At 40.2% G+C, this 22878-nt stretch overlaps 1 protein-coding gene across 3 annotated transcripts in view; it reads left to right on the forward strand.

The window, feature by feature from the left end:
• CEP97 (centrosomal protein 97) overlaps positions 1-20044 on the forward strand; it is a 36056-nt gene extending 16012 nt beyond the window's left edge. For 2 of the 3 annotated variants that reach the window (XM_053564984.1, XM_053564986.1), the window contains exons 7-11: positions 5583-5747; positions 7850-7998; positions 8840-9614; positions 14443-14518; positions 17020-20044. In XM_053564984.1, the coding sequence (XP_053420959.1) occupies positions 5583-5747; positions 7850-7998; positions 8840-9614; positions 14443-14518; positions 17020-17727 (1873 nt within the window). In that variant the 3' untranslated portion in view covers positions 17728-20044. The remainder of the gene's footprint in view (positions 1-5582; positions 5748-7849; positions 7999-8839; positions 9615-14442; positions 14519-17019) is intronic. The other variant, XM_053564987.1, reaches the window with a different exon arrangement.
• The last annotated feature ends 2834 nt before the right edge of the window (positions 20045-22878 follow it).

Raw genomic sequence — 22878 nt, forward strand, 5'->3', positions numbered from 1 at the left:
ATATTCAAACTAAGGAACCTACATTGTTGATGTCTTACTAGAGAAAAAGTGCTGTTATAACCTGTAAACAGTGCTCTCGTATTTTAAAACAATTCTGGAAGTATTCTGTTTACAAGGGAAGACCACTTCGAAGAGAAAGCTATTGCCTTAACAATTGACGGTTAGATTTAGCAGTGTTCAAACATTTTCCTGGTCAAAGTTGGGAATTATCCTGAATTGTCCTGAAGGATAGGAAGGAATTTTCAGTTTTATAAATCTACCCAAATTAACTGTTACTTGCTAAGAACATCAAAGTTAGAATTCTCTTCTATCATGAAAAGCATTCTAGATTCTTTGATAATTTCAGGTTGCCAGATCTGGAGGGTGTGTGTTACCCTAAAGAGTAACTTGAGTAGTAACCCAAACTTGTGCTTGGGCTTAGTTTCTCAGGGTTAGGCATACCTGTGTAAAGACTTAGCATCTTTGTGTAGCATCTTAGTATTTGGAGTTCTTTTGTAATTTCTTTAGATCTCTGTTTTACTATTTATAGGACCTTGTACCAAGCTCTATACTTCTATTGCTTTTTTAGAGATCTTATATGAGCTAGAACTTTGGAGAAACTTTCCTTTTTCGACAGAGTCTGTCACTCCGGTGGCATTATCATAGCTCATTGCAATCTCAAACTCTTGGGCTCAAGTGATGCCTCCTGAGTACCTGGGACTATAGGCAGTGGCTAATTTTCTTTATTTTTAGTGGAGACAGCGAGGAGAAATTAGAGCAGATTTCATGAAGATTTCAAATGATTTTGATTTGGTCTATAGGAATGTTTCCATGGAAGGAATACTTTTGATTATTTTTATTAAATCAATTTTTTATTGTTAGACTAAGATTGACATTACTTCAATTTGTTGCACCTCATCTCTCATTGTTAGAAATCAGTTTTTCCTTTTTTGTAACACTAGCAAATTGCAGAAAACTAAACTCATGTTATTTTACTATATCTTTTTTTGGATGATTTAAATAGTTATCAAGGATGGCTCCTGTGGCTCAGTGGGTAGGGCGCGCCAGTCCCATATACCGAGGGTGGTGAGTTTGAATTAGGCCCTGGCCAGCTAGAATAGCGGTGGCAACTGCAACAAAAAATAGCCAGATGTTGTGGCGGGTGCCTGTACTCCTAGCTGCTCAGGAAACTGAGACAAGAGACTCTCTTAAGCCCAAGAATTGGAGGTTGCCGTGAGCTGTGACTCCATGGCACTCTACCGAGGGTGACAGAATGAGACTCTGTCTCAAAATAAATAAATAAATAAATATCAAAACGACAAGCTTCTTTTTAGGCCCTAATACAACCTTAGGTGACGGCTTTGGACTTTATAGTTTATATATTGTGGATAACTTACTTTATATGAATGTTCAAGAAAATCGTTGTAAATTGAAAGTGATTTTCAAACTATTTTCAATGATAAGCTAATGGTATAAAAACAGAGAAATAAAGTATTCCAAATTGATCCAACCATAATCTATGTTGAGGGGCAGAATTTAAGAATGGTAGAATTGGCTTGGCGCTTGTAGCTCAAGCGGCTAAGGCTCCAGCCACATACACTGAAGCTGGCAGGTTCGTATCCAGCCCGGGCCAGCTAAACAACAATGAAAATTGCAACAAAAAAAAATAGCGGGTGCCTGTAGTCCCAGCTACTAGGGAGGCTGAGGCAGGAGAATTGCTTGAGCCCAGGAGTTGGAGGTTTCTGTGAGCTGTGATGCCACAGCACTCTACCCAGGGTGACAGCTTGAGGCTCTGTCTCAAAAAAAAAAAAAAGAATGGTAGAATTCTTTTGAATTCCAATGGCATGTCAGTTAAAAAATTCAAACAGGCTGAGCACAGTGGCTCTTGTCTGTAATTCTAGCGCTTTGGGAGGCCAAGACAAGAAGGATCACTTGAGGCCAGGAGTTTGAAACCAGCCTGAATAACATAGCGAGACCACATGTCTACAAAAAATAGAAAAATTAGCCAGGTGTGGGCGTACATACTGTAGTCCCTGTTATTGGGGAAGTTGAGGAAAGAAGAAGACTTGAGGCCAGAAGTTTTTCTTGTTTGTTTGGTTTTGGGGTTTTTTTTGAAACAGAGTCTTGTTTTGTCATCCTGGGTAGAGTGCCATGGCATCATAGCTCAGAGCAACCTCAAACTCTTGGGCTCAAGGGATTCATGCCTTAGCCCCCAGAGTACCTGGAACTATAGGCACCTGCCACAACACCCAGCTATTTTTAGAGATGAGGTCTTGCTCTGGCTCAGGCTGGTCTCAAACCCATGAGCTCAGGCAATCCACCCACCTCAGCCTCCCAAGTGCTAGGATTACAGGTGTGAGCCACCACACCTGGCCATTTCAGGCCAGAAGTTTGAGGGTGCAGTGAGCTATGATCCAGCCATTGCACTACAGTCTGGGCAACAGAGCAAGACCCTGTGTCAAACAAAAAGAAAAATAGTAGACATGTACAAAGGTAAGCAGAATAGTATAATGACCTCTTATGAACCCATCACCCAGGTTCAATAGTTTTTGTCTTAACGGTCAACCTTGCTTTATCTATACCTTTGCTCACTCCCCCTTCTTGTATATTGTTTTGAAGCATATCTCAGATTTAATCATTTCATTTGTGAATATTTCAGTATATCACATATATCTCTAAAAGAGAAGACCTCAGGCTCAGCACCCATAGCATAGTGGTTACGGCGCCAGCCACATGCACCCAGGGTGGCGAGTTCGAACCTGGCCCGGGCCTGCTAAACAACAATGACAACTGCAACAAAAAAAATAGCTGGGTGTTGTGGCAGGCGCCTATAGTCCCAGCTATTTGGGAGGCTGAGGCTAGAGAATCGCTTAAGCCCAAGAGTTTGAGGTTGCTGTTAGCTGTGACGCCATGGCACTCTACCAAGGGCAACATAGTGAGACTCTGTCTCTAAGAAAAAAGAGAGAAGAGCTCGTAAAAAAATTACCACATGCTATTATCACATTTCAAAAAAATGTACAATAATGCCTTAATAACATCAGGTATTTAGTAAGTGGTATTTCCAATAATTATTATAAATGGGTTTTTTGGAAAGAAAATTTAAATAAGGCCATATATTGCGATTGATATAGCTCTTAAATTTTGTTCTTGCTCTGTTAAGAGATGAATTTATTATTATTGCATGCTCTGTAGATTGACTGTGTGACTGAGTAGTTCTTACTTGGGGTCTCATAGGTTCACAGTCAGATTGCAGTCAGATCACACCTGGGGCAAGAATCATCTGAAAGCTTGACTTGGCTGGTTGTTCAAGATGATTCTCTTAAATCTCTATCAGATTCTCTTTACTTTTGCTTTCTTTTCTCTCTTTTTTGGGTGAGGAAGGTTGTTGAAGAAATCAGATTATTTATCCTATAGCATTTCCCATTGTCTGCTTATTTTTGTCAATTATATCCCTGTGACCTTCAACATGTTCCTCTCCCATATTTTCTGTAAATGGGATGTAGAGGTTTGAACAGATTCAGGTTTGATTTTTTTGAGGAAGTGTTACTTTATGGATTTTATTGGGGTGACATACAGTATCTAGTCTCTTGTGTTATTAGTAGCTATTTATGGTCAATGCCTGAATTCACTGAAAGTTGCAAAATTGGGTGTGGTGGCTCACACCTATAATCCTAGCACTCTGGGAGGCTGAGGCAGGAGGATCCCTTGAGCTCAAGACATTGAGATCAGCCTGAGTAAGAGTGAGACCCTATCTGTACAAAAAACAAAAAAATTAGCTTTTTTTTTTTTTTTTTTTTTGAGACAGAGTCTCAAGCTGTTGCCCTGGATAGAGTGCCATGGTGTCATAGCTTAAAGTAGCCTCCAATTCTTGGGCTCAAGTGATCCTCTTGCCTCAGTTTTTCTATTTTTAGTAGAAATGGAGTCTCGCTTTTGCTCAGGCTGGTCTCAAACTCTTGGCTCAAGCAATCCACCCACCTCGGCCAAAAAGTAGAAAATTAGATGGGCGTGATGGTGGGTGCCTATAGACCCAGCTACTCAGGAGGCTGAGGCAGGAAGACTGCTTCAGCCCAGGAATTTGAGGTTGCTGTGAGATAGGTGGATGCCATGGCACTTTAATGGGCAAAAAAAGTGAGATTCCACTTCAAAAAAAAAAAAAAAGAGAGAGAAAGAAAAAAAAATTGGAAAATGGTGAAATTCTAACTCTATCATTCTTTTTTTTTTTTTTTATTAGTTGGGATACTGTAAAGTAACTATTTGGTTACTCACTGGTATAGTTTGTATTGGAAAGATACAATTAATAATTGATAATTCTCACCCTTTATTTATTAGCTCTGAAAAATGAATTGGTGGTTCATTAGAATCTGCCAGTTGTGACCAGTTAACTTTTATTTTTATTTTTTTTTATTTTTAACTATCAGTATGAAATAATGGATTGAAATGCAAGTGATATATTTAGGCACTTCAGTTTGACAGAATGAGTGCATAGAATACTCATTCTTTTTGGGTGGCGCCTGTGGCTCAAGGAGTAAGGCGCCAGTCCCATATGCCGGAGGTGGTGGGTTCAAACCCAGCCCCCGCCAAAAACCACAAAAGAAAAAAAAAAAAAAAAGAATACTCATTCTTTTTATTTATTTATTTATTTATTTATTTATTTATTTATTTTTTAAGACAGTCTCAAGCTGTCGCCCTGGGTAGAGTGCGATGGCATCATAGCCCACAGCAACCTCTAGCTTGGGCTGAAGTGATCCTCTTGCCTTAGTTTTTCTATTTTTAATAGAGACAGGATCTCACTTTTGCTCAGGCTGGTCTCTAACCTATGAGCTCAAGCTGTCCACCCGCTTAGACCTCCCAGAGTGCTAGAATTACAGGCATGAGCCACTGCACCTGTCCAGAATACCTATTCTTTAAAAATAATTTAAAATTATTAGGCACCATTAGTGTAGTTTTATGGAAGTGCCCTTATGCATGCAAAAGGGTTACAATATTATTATAATGAGGGAAATGAGCAAGAAGGATAGATTTTTTTTAAAAAAACTTAGTGATTTTTATTTATGAAAAGCATCCAGTGGTGCTATAAAGATAAAGTGAAGAAAGATCATTGTTACTTGACAATGTATCTTTTTATTTTATTTTATATTGTTTTTTTGTTGTTGTTGTTGTTTTTTAGCAGTTTTTTTTTTTTTTGGCCAGGCCCGGGTTTGAACCCACCACCTCCGGTATATGGAGCTGGCGCCCTACTCCTTTGAGCCACAGGTGCCACCCAATATTTTGTTTTTTTGAGACAGAGTCTCACTATGTCGCCCTTGGTAGGGTGCCATGGCATCGCAGCTCACAGCAACCTCAAACTCTTGGGCTTAAGCGATTCTCTTGCCTCAGTCTCCAAAGTAGCTGGAACTATAGGTGCCCGCAACAACGCCTGGCTATTTTTTTGTTGTTGCAGTTGTTATTGCAGTTTTTAGCAGGCATGGGCTGGGTTGGAACCTGCCAGCCCCAGTGTATGTGGCCAGCACCCTACCCACTGAGCTACAGGCACCAAGCCACTTGATAATGTATCTTGATAATACTGGTGCCATCTCCTTTTCCTTTTTTTCTCTCAATTCTAGTTTGAAAGCTGAATGGCTGTATAGTCAAGGCAAGGGGAGAGCATACCGTCCTGGCCAGCACATCCAGCTTGTCCAGTATCTGGCTACAGTCTGTCCTCTCACTTCTACACTGGGTCTTCAAACTGCTGAGGATGCCAAACTAGAGAAGATTCTGAGCAAACAGAGGTAAGCCCATTTATTGTAATAACTGATGAATTTATAAGCAAAAATACTTTTTTGTTGTTGTTGTTGTTGAGACAGAGTCTCACTATGTCACCCTCATAGAGTGCTATGGCATTACAGCTCACAGCAACCTCAAACTGTTGAGCTTAAAGTGTTTCTCTTGCCTCAGTCTCCCAAGTAGCTGGGACTACAGGTGCCCACCATAATACCCGGCTATTTTTTTTGTTGTAGTTGTTTAGCTGGCCCTGGCTGGGTTCGAACCTGCCACCTTTGGTGTATGTGACTGGTGCCATAACCACTGTGCTACGGGTGCCGAGCCAAGTGAAAATAGTTTTGCCAACAAATACTTTGTTGCCCAGGCCTGAGGCAAGTGCTGGGGTCCACATTTCTTGGCATTTGGTGCCATTTGTCACTTGGTGTCATTTGTCACTGCAGCAATTCCTATAGTCCAGCTTTCTCCATAACAGCTGATTTGCTAATCACTTCTTGAACACTGAGAGCCCAGCAGTATGACTTGGGAGAATGGGATTTTTAAAAAACGTGAGTGTTCTTTAATGTAAGTGTTCCATATAGGTTGTTTTTTTTCTTTTTTTTTTTTTTTTTAGACAGAGCCTCAATCTGTCGCCCTGGATAGAGTGCTATGGCATCACAGCTTACAGCAACTTCCAGCTCCTGGGCTTAAGCGATTCTCTTGCTTCTCCCTCCCAAGTAGCTGAGACTACAGGCGTCTGCCACAATGCCTGGGTATTTTTTGGTTGTAGTTGTCATTGTTGTTTGGCAGGCCTGGGCTGGATTCGAATCCACCAGCTCTGGTGTATATGGCTAGTGCAGCCTTGAGCTATTGGTGCCGAGTCTTTTTTTTTTTTTTTTGAGACAGAATCTTACTATGTCACCCTTGGTAGAGTGCCATGGCATCACAGCTCACAGCAACCTCCAACTCTTGGGCTTAAGCCATTCTCTTGCCTCAGCCTCCCAAGTAGCTGGGACTACAGGCGCCCACCATAATACCCGGCTATTTTTTTGTTGCAGTTGTCGTTGTTTAGCTGGTCCCTGCTGGGATCGAACCTGCCACCCTTGGTGCATGTGGCTGATGCCGTAGCTACTGTGCTACGGGCACCAAGCCTCCATATGGGTTTTGTTTTGTTTTCCCCAAGACAGAGTCTCACTTTGTTGCCCTGGTAGAGTGTCCTTGCATCATAGTTTACAGCAACCTCAAACTCTTGGGCTCAGGTGATCCTTTTGCCTCAGCCTCCTGAATAGTTGGAACTATGGGCACCAGCCACAAAGCCCAGCTATTTTTATAGACAAGGTCTCTCTCTTGCTCAGACTGGTCTCCAACTCCTGAGCTCAGGCATTCCACCCATCTTGGGTATGATTACAGGCATGAGTCACCATGCCCAGCCCCGCAAATCTTTCTTTTGTTGCCCTCGGTAGAGTGCTATGGTGTCATAGCTTACAGCAACCTCAAACTCTTGGGCACAAGCGATTCTTTTGACTTAGTCTCCCAAGTATCTAGGACTATAGGCTCTCACTATAACACCCAGGTACTTTTAGAGACGTGGTTTTGCTGTTGCTCAGTCTGGTCTTGAATCCAGAGCTCAGGCAATCAGTCTACCTACCTTGGCTTCCCAGAGTGCTAGGATTACAAGCATGAGCCACTGCGCCCGGGTTAAAATTTTTTTTTGAAACAGGGTCTTTGTTGCCCCTGCCACAGTGCATTGTCATTGCAATGTCAAACTCCTGTGCTGGGACTACAGGCACATGCTATGATGCCTGGCTAATTTTTGTTTTTTGTAGAGAAGGGGGTCTCATTGTGTTGCTCAAGCTGATCTCAAACTGCTGGCCTCAAGCAATATTCCTGTCACAGCCTCTCAAAATGCTAAGATTACAGGCGTGATCGGGTGTGCGTGGCCTATGTGTAATTTAAAATAAATTTATTAACTTTTTCTATGCAATGCTTTCAATGAAACTTTATAATTTGGTGATGATCAAAGGTACTTACTTTGGAAACCTCTAAATTTCTATCTTTTTGACATTGTTACTTAAGCAGAAAAACTTTATTTTTTGGTTTATCTTAAGTCACATCAGACGCTGCTGATTTTTAGGTTTCATCAGAGGCAGTTGATGAACCAAAGCCAAAAGGAAGAGTTGTCTCCTCTTACTCCTGCCGAAGCAAGGACACCCCTTATACCTGAACATTCAAGCCCTATTCGAGATTGCCAGTCAGTTCAAGAAAGTGGTGAGAAGTTAATTGGTGATTGATCCCTTTTCTCTAAGTCATTTGATTTGTTTGGTATCATGAAAAAGAAAGAAATACATCTTTTAATAATTCTTTATAACTTTTGTTAACTTTAGTGGTCATTTTGATCTCATTTTTTATATTCATGTATTTTTTTTTTTTTTTTTTTTTTTGTAGAGACAGAGTCTCACTTTATGGCCCTCGGTAGAGTGCCGTGGCCTCACACAGCTCACAGCAACCTCCAACTCCTGGGCTTAAGTGATTCTCTTGCCTCAGCCTCCCGAGATATTCATGTATTTTTATATATATATGTATATTATAACTATTATATTTCTAATTTTTAAAAACATTCCAAGGACTGCTATCTTTTTTTTTTGTAGAGACCGAGTCTCACTGTACCACCCTCGGGTAGAGTGCCGTGGCATCACACGGCTCACAGCAACCTCTAACTCTTGGGCTTACACGATTCTCTTGCCTCAGCCTCCCGAGCAGCTGGGACTACAGGCGCCCGCCACAACGCCCGGCTATTTTTTTGTTGCAGTTTGGCCGGGGTTGGGTTTGAACCCGCCACCCTCGGCATATGGGGCCGGCGCCCTACTTACTGAGCCACAGGCGCCGCCCCAGGACTGCTATCTTTTTATGTAGACTTGATGATGCTTTGATTATTCCTATAATTATTGCAAGAATTTATTTGCTTAAAATGTTTGGTTTGATATCTAGGCATATTGGAGGAAGTCACTAAAAGCATTTTATTGCATTTTACTATATTTCAGGGATTAAGTTTCATTAAAAGGTACAACCAAAAAGTCTCTTTAAATGTTTAGTGGTTTAAATGACACTCTGTTGATTCTTCTAGAACCTGTCATCCAAGTCAATTCTTGGGTTGGGACAAGTAGTAATGATGATCAGTTATATTCTGTGAAGAATAATTTTCCAGCCTCTGTCCATACTACAAGATATTCTGGAAATGACCTGCATCTCGAAGACATACAGACAGATGAGGACAAATTGAATTGTAGTCTTCTCTCTTCAGAGTCTACTTTTATGCCCGTTGCTTCAGGACTCTCTCCAGTGTCACCTACAGTTGAGCTGAGGCTGCAGGGTATTAACTTGGGCCTAGAAGAAGATGATATTGCAGATGAATCTGTAAAAGGGCTGGAAAACCAGGTCTTGGATAAGGAAGAAGAAAAGACTTTAAGGGCCGCAAATGAGATTTCTGTTCAAGTGATGAAAAGTGAGATCAATACAGAGGTAAATGAGAAAGCTGGGATATTACCTTGTCCTGAGCCAACAATAATCAGCACCATCTTGAAGGATGATAACCACAGTATTAAATCTTTTCCTGAGACAGCTGGACTTGATGTCTCCCATACACAGCCAGATGATCAAGAAACCAAGTCTCAAAAAATTTCAGAGAAACTTACCTGCATGGTTTTAACTCAGAGATCTGTTGCTTTAGGACATGATAAAGTTGCCCTTCAGAAATTGAATGAAGCAGCCACCAAACTTCAGGCCTGTTGGCGAGGGTTTTATGCTAGGAACTACAACCCTCAAGCCAAAGATGTGCGTTATGAAATCCGACTGCGCAGAATGCAGGAGCACATTGTCTGCTTAACTGATGAAATAAGGAGGTGGGTCAACACCTCCTATTGAGGTGCTGTTTTGTTGGCTTGGGGGTATCATATTCTTTTTTTTTTTTTGTAGTTTTTGGCCCGGGCTAGGTTTGAACCTGCCACTTCTGGCATATGGGGCCGGCACCCTACCCCTTTGAGCCACAGGTGTCACCCTGAGGGTGTCATCTTCTTATAGTTGATTCAGAACACTCTGCTTCTGTGATCAGAACACTTTTCTTTTTCTGGTTTTTTGTGTTTTTTTTTGGAGATAAAAATTCTCATTCTATTGCCCTAGGCTAGAGTATCGAGGTGTCAGCCTAGCTCCCTGTAACCTCAAACACTTGGCCTCATCTGGTCCTCCTACCTCAGCCCCCTGAGTAGCTGGGACTACAGGCACTTGCCACAATACCCTGCTAATTTTTCTATTTTTAATAGAGACAGGGTCTCACCTTTGCTCAGGTTGGTCTCAAACTCTTGAGCTCAAGAGATCTTCCTACCTTGGCCTCTCAGAGTGCTAGGTTTACAGGTGTGAGCCACCACACCCAGCCACCTTAACGATTTTCATACCATGTAGCCACTGTTGGTTTACTAGTTTGTCTCCTACAATATACTAAAAGCATCTGGAGTGCAGGGACTGTCATATACATCTCCATCCCCAACAAAGCATTTGGTACATAGATGCAGTATGGCAGTAAACATTGAATGAATGTGAACTTTATAGGCGTCTATAATTCTAAACATAGAAAGGTAGAGGAAATGTAGAAAAACTGAATATAAAAATGAGAAGTCAATATAGACCTCACTAAGTGACATAATACTAAAGAAAATAACTCTGGGAGGCCAAGGCAGGCAGATGGCTTGAGCTCATGAGTTCGATACCAGCCTGAGCAAGAGCAAAACCCTGTCCCTAAAAAGTAGAAAGTAGCCAGGCATTATGGCAGGTGCCTGTAGTCCCAGCTACTTGGGATGCTGAGGCAAGAGAATCACTTGAGCCCAAGATTTTGAGGTTGCTATGAGCTGTGACACCACAGCACTCTACCAAGGGTGACAAAGTCAGACTCTGTCTCAAAAAAAAAAAAAAAAATTAAATAGCAGGGATTCAAAGGGAATAAAATTCTGGGACTACAGAAGGAATTATTCCTTAATTTCATCGCTCACATGTTTTACTGACTGCTAACCCAAGAAAATTCAGATTTTATTAATTTTGCAAATAGTAATATTTGCTAATATTATCAGGTAGAAGTGAAGGAGGAAGCAAAAAGACTGAGAAGGGACAGCCATAATGGTAGAAACCTAGGAGAGTTCCAGCTCCAGTGGAGAAAGTGTTTCAGGAGATATGAGAATGGGAGGATGGAGAGACTCACAGAACTCAGAAAAATTGTTCTATTAAGGGTTATAGTTTATATGTATTGCAGCAAAAGAGAAAAGGCATATAGGGCAGAGTTCAGGAGAGAACAAGTATAAGCTACCAGTTGTCCTCTCCCAGTGGAGTCATACAGGAAGTGCTTAATTCTCATAGTAATGACGTGTAACAGCACATACAAAGTATTGCCAACTGAAGAAACTCCCCTGAGCCCTGGTGTCCAGGGTTTTGTTTGGGGATCAGTCACATAGTTATTCAGTGTCCACATGCCAGACCTTAGCTACTCAGACCTCAGGACCCCTAGAGGTCAAACTGATATACTATGGCCCAGGGCTCCAGGTAAACAAAACAGGTGTTAACTAGAAATCACATTGATTACATAAACTATCTAGTATGGACCAAGTCCCCAGGAGTACAAAGATACTCTTTTCAGGCAGAATAATCCAAGGGCTTGGTGGTTCCCTTGGTTATCTCCCAGGAGGAAGTCAAGGCCTGCTGATCTCCCTACAGGCAGCTTCAGTAGTTTGAGGGATGGAGGCCAATTTGGAATGGGTCAAGTAGTGAATGAGAGGTAAGAGTTTTTGAGACAGAGTCGCACTTTGTGGCCTTTTGAGTGCTGTGGCATCTTAGCTTACAGCAACCTCTAACTCTTAGGCAATGTTGGTTTGAGAAGAGAGTAGGTGTCTCCTGGGGAGTTAGGGAGGATTTTCTTTTAAAAATTAGAAATATAGGGCAGCGCCTGTGGCTCAGTGTGTAGGGCGCTGGCCTCATTATACCGAGGGTGGCAGGTTTGAACCTGGCCTCAGCCAAACTGCAACAAAAAAATTGCCAGGTGTTGTGGGTCCCAGCTACTTAGGAGGCTGAGGCAAAAGAATTACCTAAGCCCAAGAGATGGAGGTTGCTGTGAGCTGTGGCACTATGGCACTCAATCAAAGACAACAAAATGAGACTCTGTCTCTAAAAAATAAAAAAAAATGAAAAAAATTTTCTTAAAATGAGAAATATAGAGTGTGTTTTATGTGTTGATGAGAATGATTCAATAAAGACAGAAAAACTGATGGTGCGTAGAAAGGAAGGGAGAAATGCAGGATTAAAGTCCTTGTGAAGGTGAGAGGAAGAGAGCCAGTGCACAAGTAGGGAGTGTCCTGAGGTAGGAGCAGGAGCAGGTGAGGTGGCACGTGTGGAGGCTGGGAGGATGGGAGTCCATGCGGCACTTTGCCTTGCTCAGTAACGTGCCAGGTGTGCTCAGCACCTGCAAATGAGGACAGCGGTGGAGGGGCGCAAGCAGGAAGTATGAGGTACGAGGTAGTCATCTTAAAAATGAACTTATGAAAAGAAAAATAAAATAAACTTATGAGGAGATGGAAGAGGATTGCTGGATACGTGAGGAGGAACTTAAAAGTGCAAAACAGTAGGTTAAGTTGTATGATTTCTTTTTTTTTTTTTTTTTTTTTGTGGTAGGGTCTCACTCTCACCTGGGCGAGAGTGCAGTGGTGTCATCATAACTCACTGCAAACCTCAAACTCCTGGGCTCAAGCAATCCTCCTGCCTCAGCTTCCTGAGTAGCTGGGACTACAGGCACAGCATGTCCAGCTAGTTTTCTCTATTTTTGCTAGAAATAATGTCTTGCTCTTGCTCAGTCTGTGTTGTGTGATTTTCATCAGCAGTTCCCAACTGTTTGCTCTGAATCAGGCCTGATTAATGATTAATTTGGTTTGGGTAGAAATGATTTTTTCCTAGGGCAAAGATGGAGGTGAAGTTTGAAAGGGATTAATCCTGCTAGTCCCTTTTCTGAAAAATGCATAAAGAGAGGTAAGGGCAAGGGAGCCAAAGATAGTTGGGAGGGAGTAATAATGATGCATCTTAGAATTTAGTTGAAGTAAAAGGAAAGGAAAGGCTGGAGGGAAGGGTCCTTGTTTTGGAGGTCTAGATTATTACAGTGGGGTGCAATAGCAGGTGAACTGGGAGAATAGGAAGATGATGGTTGGTGTTGGGTGCTTGGAATCATCTTTGAAAGTGGTGCAGTTGAGATACTTTGGTCTAGGCAGTGTTTTTCAGCCTTTTAATCTCATGGCACATTTGGACCTATAGTTAAGCTTCCATGGCATACTCAAATTATATATATATAAAAGAATAAAGAAAGGAATATACTTATTGTTCTTTCAACTTCTTTCAAAAATAATTTAATTAATGGTTTGAAAATTTTCCATGGCATACCTAAGATCCTCTCACAACACACTGGTTGAAACTCACTGGTCTAGGATGAGACTATGAGAATGGGAAACTGACATGGGGCAATGATTGTTAGATAGAACATCCATGTGAATGTTGAGGTCTCCAAAAATGATGATAGGAAGGGGGTAGAGAGAAGACTGGTGCTGAGACTTCAGTGTTTTGGGGGTGGATAGTGGGAAGTCAGTAGTTGGCAATGAGTTTTGAGAAATTTAGCATGATGGCAGGAGTTAAAGAAGGAGGGTAAAGAATCATTTGAAAACGACAGTGAGAAATAGTCTGACCCTGTTGTATAAGAGAAGAAAAATAGCTTCTACTTGAGAGGGCTATATTGCTCTTAGAAGTGGGTCCTTTTAATCATGGAGAAGTTCAGGGATACATTGATATAGGGAGTTTGCTAATTACAATTCAGAGTCCCAGAAGGCATGTATAGGAGAAAGTCTTGGGAGGGCCTGGAGGAAATGAAGGATGGGGTCAGAAGTTTGGAACAAAATGGTAGTGACAGTTTTGGTGATAACAGATAACTAAAGAAGCCTTAGGCCTAAGTATGGAGAGAGCAGCAGTGTGCCCAGAATTAAAGACTAATGAATGAGGGGGAGTGATAGCAAGGAGTATGTCAAGGACTGGAGCAAGGAGGGTGGTGAAGTTTGAAGGGATTAATCCTGCTAGTCGCTTAGAGGGTATTTCTTTCTTTCTTTCTTTTTTTTTTTGAGACAGAGTCGTACTTTGTGGCCTTTTGAGTACTGTGGCATCTTAGCTCACAGCAACCTCCAACTCTTGGGCTCAAGTGATCTTTTTGCCTCAGCCTCCCGAGTAGCTGGGGCTACAGACACCTGCCACAATTATTTTTAGAGATGGTGGTCTCGCTCTGCCTCAGTCCACCCGCCTCGGCCTCCCAGAGTGCTAGGAGTCTTAGAGAGTATTCTGGAGGCTTTCAATACTTTTTTCTGTACCTTCTGTCCCTTTGGTGTGTTTGGATGAAAAATTAAAGCCAAATAGCCATTTAATATTTTAGCTTTTTTTTTTTATCATTGGCAATACTTTGTAGAACTAATATCTGAATTTCAGTCACATCTCATTTTGCTTCTACTTTGAGGTATAGTTCAAAATTAAAGTTTTGGTCTAGATCTGCTAAAAGTGGAAAGGACTATTATTAGATAATTAATCTTTTTACAATCCATGTGCTTGTTGTAACAATAAGTACACATCAAAGCACCCTTCCTTGTGTCAATAATGTGTTTTGAATTATAGATTAAGAAAAGAAAGAGATGAAGAACGTATTAAAAAATTTGTTCAAGAAGAGGCTGTCAAATTCCTCTGGAACCAGGTAAACCTCCTCCTGCTAATTTCCCTAATATATGAACAAAGAAAAATTCTAGATTCATTGACATAATTATAGAGTAGTCAGGCATATTAAACACTCTTTTTCAAGGTTAAGGCTGTCGTTGATGTTCTTTGCAGTAACTCTGAACTAGGATATTGAATTTTGTTACATTTTATTTAATCTGAAGAAAAATGTTTACGTAATTTGACAAAAAAGATAAAGTAGTATAAACCTGAAGGAATGGGTCTTAATTAAGGGGCATTGTTATAACTTTCCAATAGATATAAAAAACTCAATTTGAAATTTTACGTAGCTATCTATTTTTATCTTTCGGGAATATTTGAATAAAAGGTGACTAACATGGTATATGATGTCTGTAGTGTGCATGTTCTAAAAAGTGTACATGAGAGAGAATTTGAATACCATTTTAGCCCATTTTCAGAACAGTTTAAGCAGTTGACTTTACTAGTGTTGTATCAAATACTTCTTTTTGTTTGAGACTGAGTCTTACTATGTCACCCTTGGCAGAGTGCTATGGCATCACAGCTCACAGAAACCTCCAACTCTTGGGCTTAAGTGATTCTGTTGCCTCAGCCTCCTAAGTAGCTAGGACTACTGGTGCCTGCCACAGTGCCCAGCTATTTTTTGGTAGCTGTTGTCATTGTTTTTTAGCAGGCCCAGGCTAGGCTCAAACCCTCCAGCCTTGGTGTATGTGGCTGGCGCCCTGTTCACTGAACTACAGGCACCAAGCCGTATCAAATACTTCTTGATGATAATTTCTTAGAAACATTTTTATAAAATAATTTTTTATAATAGGATTTACATATAAAATTAAAATATAATGATTGGTTTTTAAAGTTTCATAATTATTAAAAGCACAAGAATGGTTACATAAATTATGGGGAATAACAATACTATGGAAAACGGTAGATGCCTGTAGTCTCAACTACTTGGGAGGCTGAGACAAGAGAATCGCTTAAGCCCAAGAGTTTGAGGCTGGGGGCGACACCTGTGGCTCAAAGGAGTAAGGCACCAGTCCCATATGCCGGAGGTGGTGTGTTCAAACCCAGCCCTGGCCAAAAACTGTAAAAAAAAAGAGTTTGAGGTTGCTGTGAGCTGTGATGCAACAGCCCTCTACCAAGGGCAAAATAGTGAGACTCTGTCTCAAAAAAAACCCCAAACAACAACAACAAAATACTATAGCACAGTTAAAAATAATAAGGTAACAGTATAGACCAAAATGGAAATATCTACAAATCAGCAATTTCTAGTGAAAAACAGCAAGATGTAGAACTTTGAGATTCCACTTGATTTTAAAAACTCCCTGTTTTTGTTTTTTTTTTTTTAAACAGTTGGGGGGTCTTGCTATGTTGCCCAGACTGGAGTACAGTGGCTATTCACAGTGCAAACATGGTACACTATAGCCTGGAACTCCTGGGCTCAACTGATCCTCCTCCCTTAGCCTCCGAGTAATAGGAACTACCAGTGCGCACCATTGCATCAGGCTTCCCTGTGTATTTGGAAATACTACAACAGAAAAAAGTTTGTCATCAAACTGCTGTCAGTGATTACCTTGCAGATTGGTCAAACGAAAACTAAAAATTCTATGTATTGCTTTATTGCCTGCAGTTTTTATAGTAAATTTTTGAAATTTTAATTATTATTTTTCTTTCTTTTTTTGAGACAGAGTCTCACTGTGTCACCCTCAGTAGATTGCTGTGGCGTCACAGCTCACAACAACCTACAGCTCTTGGGGTTAAGTGATTCTCTTACCTCAGCCTCCTAAGTAGCTGGGACTACAACGCCCGGCTATTTCTTTTTTGTTGTTGCAGTTGTCATTGTTGTTTTAGCTGGCTTGGGACGAGTTTGAACCCTCCAGCCTTGGTGTATGTGGTGGCGCTGTAACCACTGTGCTACGGGTGCCAAGCCTTTAATTATACTTTTTGAATATAAATGTCATCCTATCCAGAATTTGGTATGTTTTAGGTATTTTAGAAAGTTGCATATACTATATTGTTAGATGATGCTTAGAAACTTTTATGTATCATCTACATGAATATCTAAAGGATAGATAGAGGATCAACTTAAACAGTAGGCCCTAATTTGTCTTTCTGGATAGAGCTCAGTGTGTAATGAGTACATTATTGATCTCTTAATTAGTTTGACCTATACTATTGTGCTTCTGACTATTCAGTAGAAGCAGGATAATTTAGCCCATCCCTATTCTCCTGGTGAGGGCTGTTTTGTTGTGCCTTTTGAGAAGAGGTCTAGCACTGTAGCCCATGCTGGCCTCTTGGTGAGGGCTTTTTAATACCAAGGACTTGTACCAGTTGTGCCTGCTGGGCTTTAGGGTGGGGTCGCTATGGAAAAGATAAGGGGAGTCAGGCAGTTTCTAACTCTACTTCTACCATTTACCAGGTTCATAACCACTAGAAAAAAAGCTCAAACAACATTTATAAAGCAGACATGATTTTTATAATAAAACTATTTCCTCTGGTTTGTAGGTAAGGTGTCTACAAGTTTGGCAACAGACAGTGGACCAGCGTCTAAGTTCTTGGCCTACTGATGTTCCTCTTATATCAAGTACTCTGGCGCCATCTAAACCTCCATTATTTACTCAAAGTCAGGAACCCTCATCTAACAAAAATTCTGATTGGTTCATTGCTTCTATTGAAGCTCCTCAAGAGAAATCCTTTCCAGAATTTCCAGACTCTGGTTTTCATTCCTCCTTAACAGGACAAGTTCACTGTTTACAAGATTCTTTGGATTTTGAAAAAAGTTCCATAGAAGGAAGTGAAAGCTCCATTATGGGGAATTCCACTCACACGGTCAAATATGCCAAAGAGTCAGATTTAGGAGATACCCTTAGTGAAGAACATGGTGAATGCAGTAAGGAAAGCTCAAATAATGAGCAGGATAATAGTCTGCTTGAACAGTATTTAACTTCGGTTCAACAGCTAGAAGAGGCTGATGACAGGACAGATACTGATGAAGGGTCAGAAGATAATAAGCTTCACATACATTGTTCCCTAGCAAAGTTAGATACCTTGTCTAACAGTGCTTCTGCAGATGAGACTCATGGCATATCCCCTACTTTGCAAGATGAAATCAGCCAGATACCAGAGAATTGTGAATTAAATATGGAAGTTCAAGAGCAGCAGCCAGAATGTGATTCTACATTTGAGCTATTGCATGTTGGTGTTACTGTGTAGCACAACTGGATATCTGATCTCTTGGGAAGCTGAAATCCACTTAACTTACCCTAAAAATATTTTTTCAGTTGCCTTTTTTTTTTAATGGAAATACCTCCCCCCCCTCCAAATTGGTACTGTTTATATAGAATTTGTATTTTTGTGTCATATTTTCCAGATTCTAGATCCTGTGCTGAGTCTTCATTTTGATTTTCCTAGCTTTTTACTTAGCTGTAAATGTACCAAACTATATTGAAAGCTATATGCACTTTATTTCTTAACAACAGAATTACATCAAGAAATGTTTCTGTTTCTTTCATGTACTCATTTCCTTTCGAAAATGAACTATAATATATTGAAGTAAATATCAACCTCAAAGATATAAATGAGAGAATTTTGATTCTTCTGTATCTGAGGAAATTAATTATGTAGAAGGAATGTAATTTGTTAAAGCAAATATAAATGAGAAATACTGAGGATTGTTGAATTAACTGAAATTTGCCAGTTTCCTTGGAGTAAGAATGTTTTTTTAAGCCTTGTTTTCCCTTCCCTTCTGAGTCAAGGAAAGTATACAAGCAAATTTAGGAAGAAAAGATAAGATTATAGGATTTCTCAGTCAGTGGAGATGACTAAATTGACTCATGGAAAACTTTAGTTAATGTTAATATCAGTTTTAACATATCAAGTAAAATGTTCCATCTAGGATTAAAATCAAGCTTACTTAGGCAACACAAGAATATTTCACTTACATAGGAAGATAGGAGACACTAGACTCCATTCACTTGGAATACTGTCACAGCAAACATTTAATTTCTCATAAAGTGCTTTGTTACCCTACAAATAAGCCTTTATGTGCCAATATATTGTCCGAAATTAATGTATGTTCTTCTCTGTACCTGCTTATATTATGTACTTAGCAGAAGTCTCATGGCCATTCACTTCACTTTTAACTTCTGCCCCAGAGTGAAGAATGTCGTTTAAAATAATACTAGTGGTAGAATATGAATAAGTTGTTTTTTTTTTTAAATAACTATTTTCTGTCTAATCTCTGAAAAGTGCCACATTTGGAAGACAATTCAATGGTGGTTAAAAAAATAAACCTCACTTGTTAAAAATAATATGTATCTGTAACTTTAGGAAGAAATAAGATTGGATTTGAATGTTGTAGGTAGATGTGTTTATAAATAAAGGATAATTTTGGAAGCTTGTTAATTTTTGAGAATGTTTTAATGTAATCAAACATTTGATTTTTTTCCGCAGCCTATGGACATACAACCATTTAAAAGTATGGCAATACGTAAGTGTTCTCTAAATTTAGGTCCTAAATACCTATTCATTATTCTTTCATAGTCATTGGGTCCCCTTTTTCTTTTTTTTTTTTTTTTTTGAGACAGTCTCACTTTGTCACCTTCGGTTGAGTGCCATGGTGCCATAGCTCACAGAAACCTCAAACTCTTGGGCTAAAGTGATTCTCTTGCCTCAACCTCCCAAGTAGCTGGGACTACAGGCACCTGCCACAATGCCTGGCTATTTTTAGAGAAGGGGTCTCACTCTGGCTCAGGCTGGTCTCTAACTCATGAGCTCAGGCAATCCATCTGCCCTAGCTTCTCAGAGTGCTAGGATTACAGGCATGACCCACTGCGCCTGGCCCTGGGTCCCCTTCTTTGAAGTTACATAAAATAAAATCTTGTGATCCTTCGAGAATAAAGTGGAGGATCACATGGTACATGCTATTTGTTGATAGTCATAAGCATTTCTCTAGTGTGGTAAGATGTGTTTTTCTTGGTTTATAAATATGTAGCACTCACGTTAAAACTACTAGATTTCATTCTCAGAAATTCAGAATCCCTTGAAAAAGAAATGTTTCCTGTTTCATAAACAAAACAGCAGCCCTACCTTCAAAAGGACTTTCCCCAGTGAAACCTGTAACACTGAATGCATGTTAAATGAAAATTGGATTTTTTACTTTTTTTTTTTGAGGCAATCTCAAGCTGTCACTCTGGGTAGTGCTGTGGTGTCATAGCTCACAGCAACCTCCAACTCTTAGAGTCAAGCGATCCTTTTGCCTTAGTTTTTTTTTTTTCCTATTTTTAGTAGAGACAAGGTCTTGCTTTTGCTCAGACTGATCTGGAACTTGTGAGCTCAAGCTGTCGCCCAGCTCAGCCTCCCAGAGTGTTAGGATTATAGGTGTGAGCTGCCACACCGGCCAAGGATTTTTTTACTTTTTGAATAATGTTAATTATTATTATTTTTTATTTATTTTGTAGAGACAGAGTCTCACTTTATAGCCCTCGGCAGAGTGCCGTGGCATCACACAGCTCACAGCAACTTCCAACTCCTGGGCTTCAGCGATTCTCCTGCCTCAGCCTCCCGAGTAGCTGGGACTACAGGCGCCCGCCACAACGCCTGGCTATTTTTTTGGTTGCAATTCAGCCGGGGCCAGGTTTGAACCCACCACCCTCGGTATATGGGGCTGGCGCCTTACCGACTGAGCCACAGGCGCCGCCCAATGTTAATTATTTTTTATTAATGATTTGAATGTCTTCTTAAATATTTCCTATTTTTCTATTTAACAGTTAAGTGCCTCATTTGTTGCCCATGATTAGACAGAGAAAAACCAGTTTGCCCTGTAGTAGTTCCAAAATACTGCTTCATGGTACAGTAATTTTTCATAAAAGCTGTTGGGATGTCACGGTTCAGTATTACCCATGTAGGTTTCTTCTAACATCCTCTGCCTCCTGTCCTTTTTTTTTTGGCCGGGGCTGAACCTGCCACCTCTGGCATATGGGGTTGGCACCCTACCCATTTGAGCCACAGGCGCCGCCCCCCTCCTGTCCTTTTTTAAGTAATGGCAAAACACAACTAAATTCATTTGATCATGAGCATTCGTCAGCAGGATTTCCTTTTTTACCTTTGCCTTGTTTTTCTAGCTCATAAATAGTATTTAGCATACTTCTATTATAATTTTGGCAGAATATGATAATTGTTCATATTCTACTCTTTATCTGTATTTTATTTAACTTTTACTACTGTTTAAGAGTACAATAATATTAAGTAGGCCCTTTACAGATTATCTTGATTGTAGATAGAATGAAAATAATGTAAATTAGAATGTAGGAAAACTGTGGCACAGACTTAATATATTTTGATGGATATAATATAATCCAATATAATTTAATTAAATGCAATATAATTTAAAAGTAATTTATGTAACTAAGATATTTGGTTGTGGCTTGGTGCCTGTGGCTCAAGCAGCTAAGGCGCCAGCCACATACACCTGAGCTGGCAAGTTTGAATCCAGCCGGGGCCCGTCAAACAACGACAGGAAAAAAAAAATACCTGGGCGTTGTGGCAGGCGCCTGTATTCCCAGCTACTTGGGAGGCTGAGGCAGGAGAATTGCTTGAGCCCAGGAGTTGGAGGTTGCTTTGAGCTGTGATGCCACAGCACTCTACCCAGGGTGACAGCTTGAGGCTCTGTCTCAAAAATATATATATAAAAATAAAAAAGGGCGGCGCCTGTGGCTCAAGGAGTAGGGCGCCGGTCCCATATGCCGGAGGTGGCGGGTTCAAACCTAGCCCCGGCCAAAAAATAAATAAATAAATAAATAAAAATAAATAAAAAAAATTTGGTTGTAACTCTATAGGTTATTTGCCTGGCTGAAGAGGGGCTGGGTCTAGTAAGGTTAGGGAAGCCGATTTTTGAACATGGTATTTGTGTTTTTTTCTAACAGTTTTAGTTCAGCTGTGCTATTTGTTTACATCAGTTCTTTTGATTTATGAAAGATTCAGTTTATCATCAGTTAAGAAGCACAGAATCGGGGCGGCGCCTGTGGCTCAGTCAGTAGGGCACCGGCCCCATATACCGAGGGTGGCGGGTTCAAACCCGGCCCTGGCCAAACTGCAACCAAAAAATAGCCGGGCGTTGTGGCGGGCGCCTGTAGTCCCAGCTGCTCGGGAGGCTGAGGCAAGAGAATCGCTTAAGCCCAGGAGTTGGAGGTTGCTGTGAGCTATGTGAGGCCACGGCACTCTACCGAGGGCCATAAAGTGAGACTCTGTCTCTACAAAAAAAAAAAAAAAAAAAAAAAAAAAAAAAAAAAAAAGAAGCACAGAATCGTACCCTGTGAGAGAAGGAAGAAACCTTAGAAATTTCTATTCTAATCTTTTTGTTTTAAAGATGAAACTAAGGCACAGGAAAATCAAATGACTTGTCTAAGTTTATATCTAGTTATTTACTAATAAACTAATAAACCATGAAATACATGATACTGTATTCCAAAACTTTATTATACCCTCTCAATTAATCTTTACATTTAGTGAGTCAATAAAGAGATCGCTGCATATTTTTCATTATCTTTGAAAGAGAAAAAAAACTTCTAAGCAAGTGACAACTCCATCACTTGAGGCTAAGGTGCTTGTAGAAAATAATGCTTTCAGGGTGGCGCCTGTGGCTCAAAGGGGTAGGGTGCCAGCCCCACATGCCGGAGGTGGTGGGTTCAAACCCAGCCCCGGCCAAAAACTGCAAAAGAAAAAAGAAAATAATGCTCTCAGAACCCTGAGTGAATTTTCTCCAAGAAATGTGACTCGATTAAAATGGTTTGTAACGAGCAATAGTAAACATAAAATTTTAGAAAAGAAAAACTGCATTTTAGTCCATTTGTTATTTGTTTGATGATAGGCAGTATGACAGGTTGTTGAGAGACATAAAATTTCTAGTGAAATGCCAGAGTTTAATTATATCTTATCTTCAGTTTCACAGAACAACAGATGTTAAAGTATTAGCCCTCCTGGTGTGCATAAAGCTCTAATCATGACAGTTGATGATGTACAATTTAGTTGAGTGTTATAAGATTAACTAGAAAAGATTTCACTTTATGCATGTTTTAGGGAAATGTTCATTTATTTAGCCATTTGGTTGTATATACAATTAAATATATATAAACTTTATTCTTGAATAATGTAGGTGCCATTTGGGGTGTGTGTTTTTATTTGGATTATCTTAAATATACAAATAACATGACAGTGTATTTTCTTGTTTTGTTTTTTTTTTAGAGACAGAGTCTCACTTTATTGCCCTTGGTAGAGTGCTGTGGTGTTACAGCTCACAGCAACCTCCAACTCCTGGGCTTAGGCCATTCTCTTGCCTCAGCCTTCCAAGTAGCTGGGACTACAGGC

The sequence above is a fragment of the Nycticebus coucang genome, chromosome 16, assembly GCF_027406575.1.
Source record: "Nycticebus coucang isolate mNycCou1 chromosome 16, mNycCou1.pri, whole genome shotgun sequence".
NCBI classification, from domain to species: Eukaryota; Metazoa; Chordata; class Mammalia; order Primates; family Lorisidae; genus Nycticebus; species Nycticebus coucang.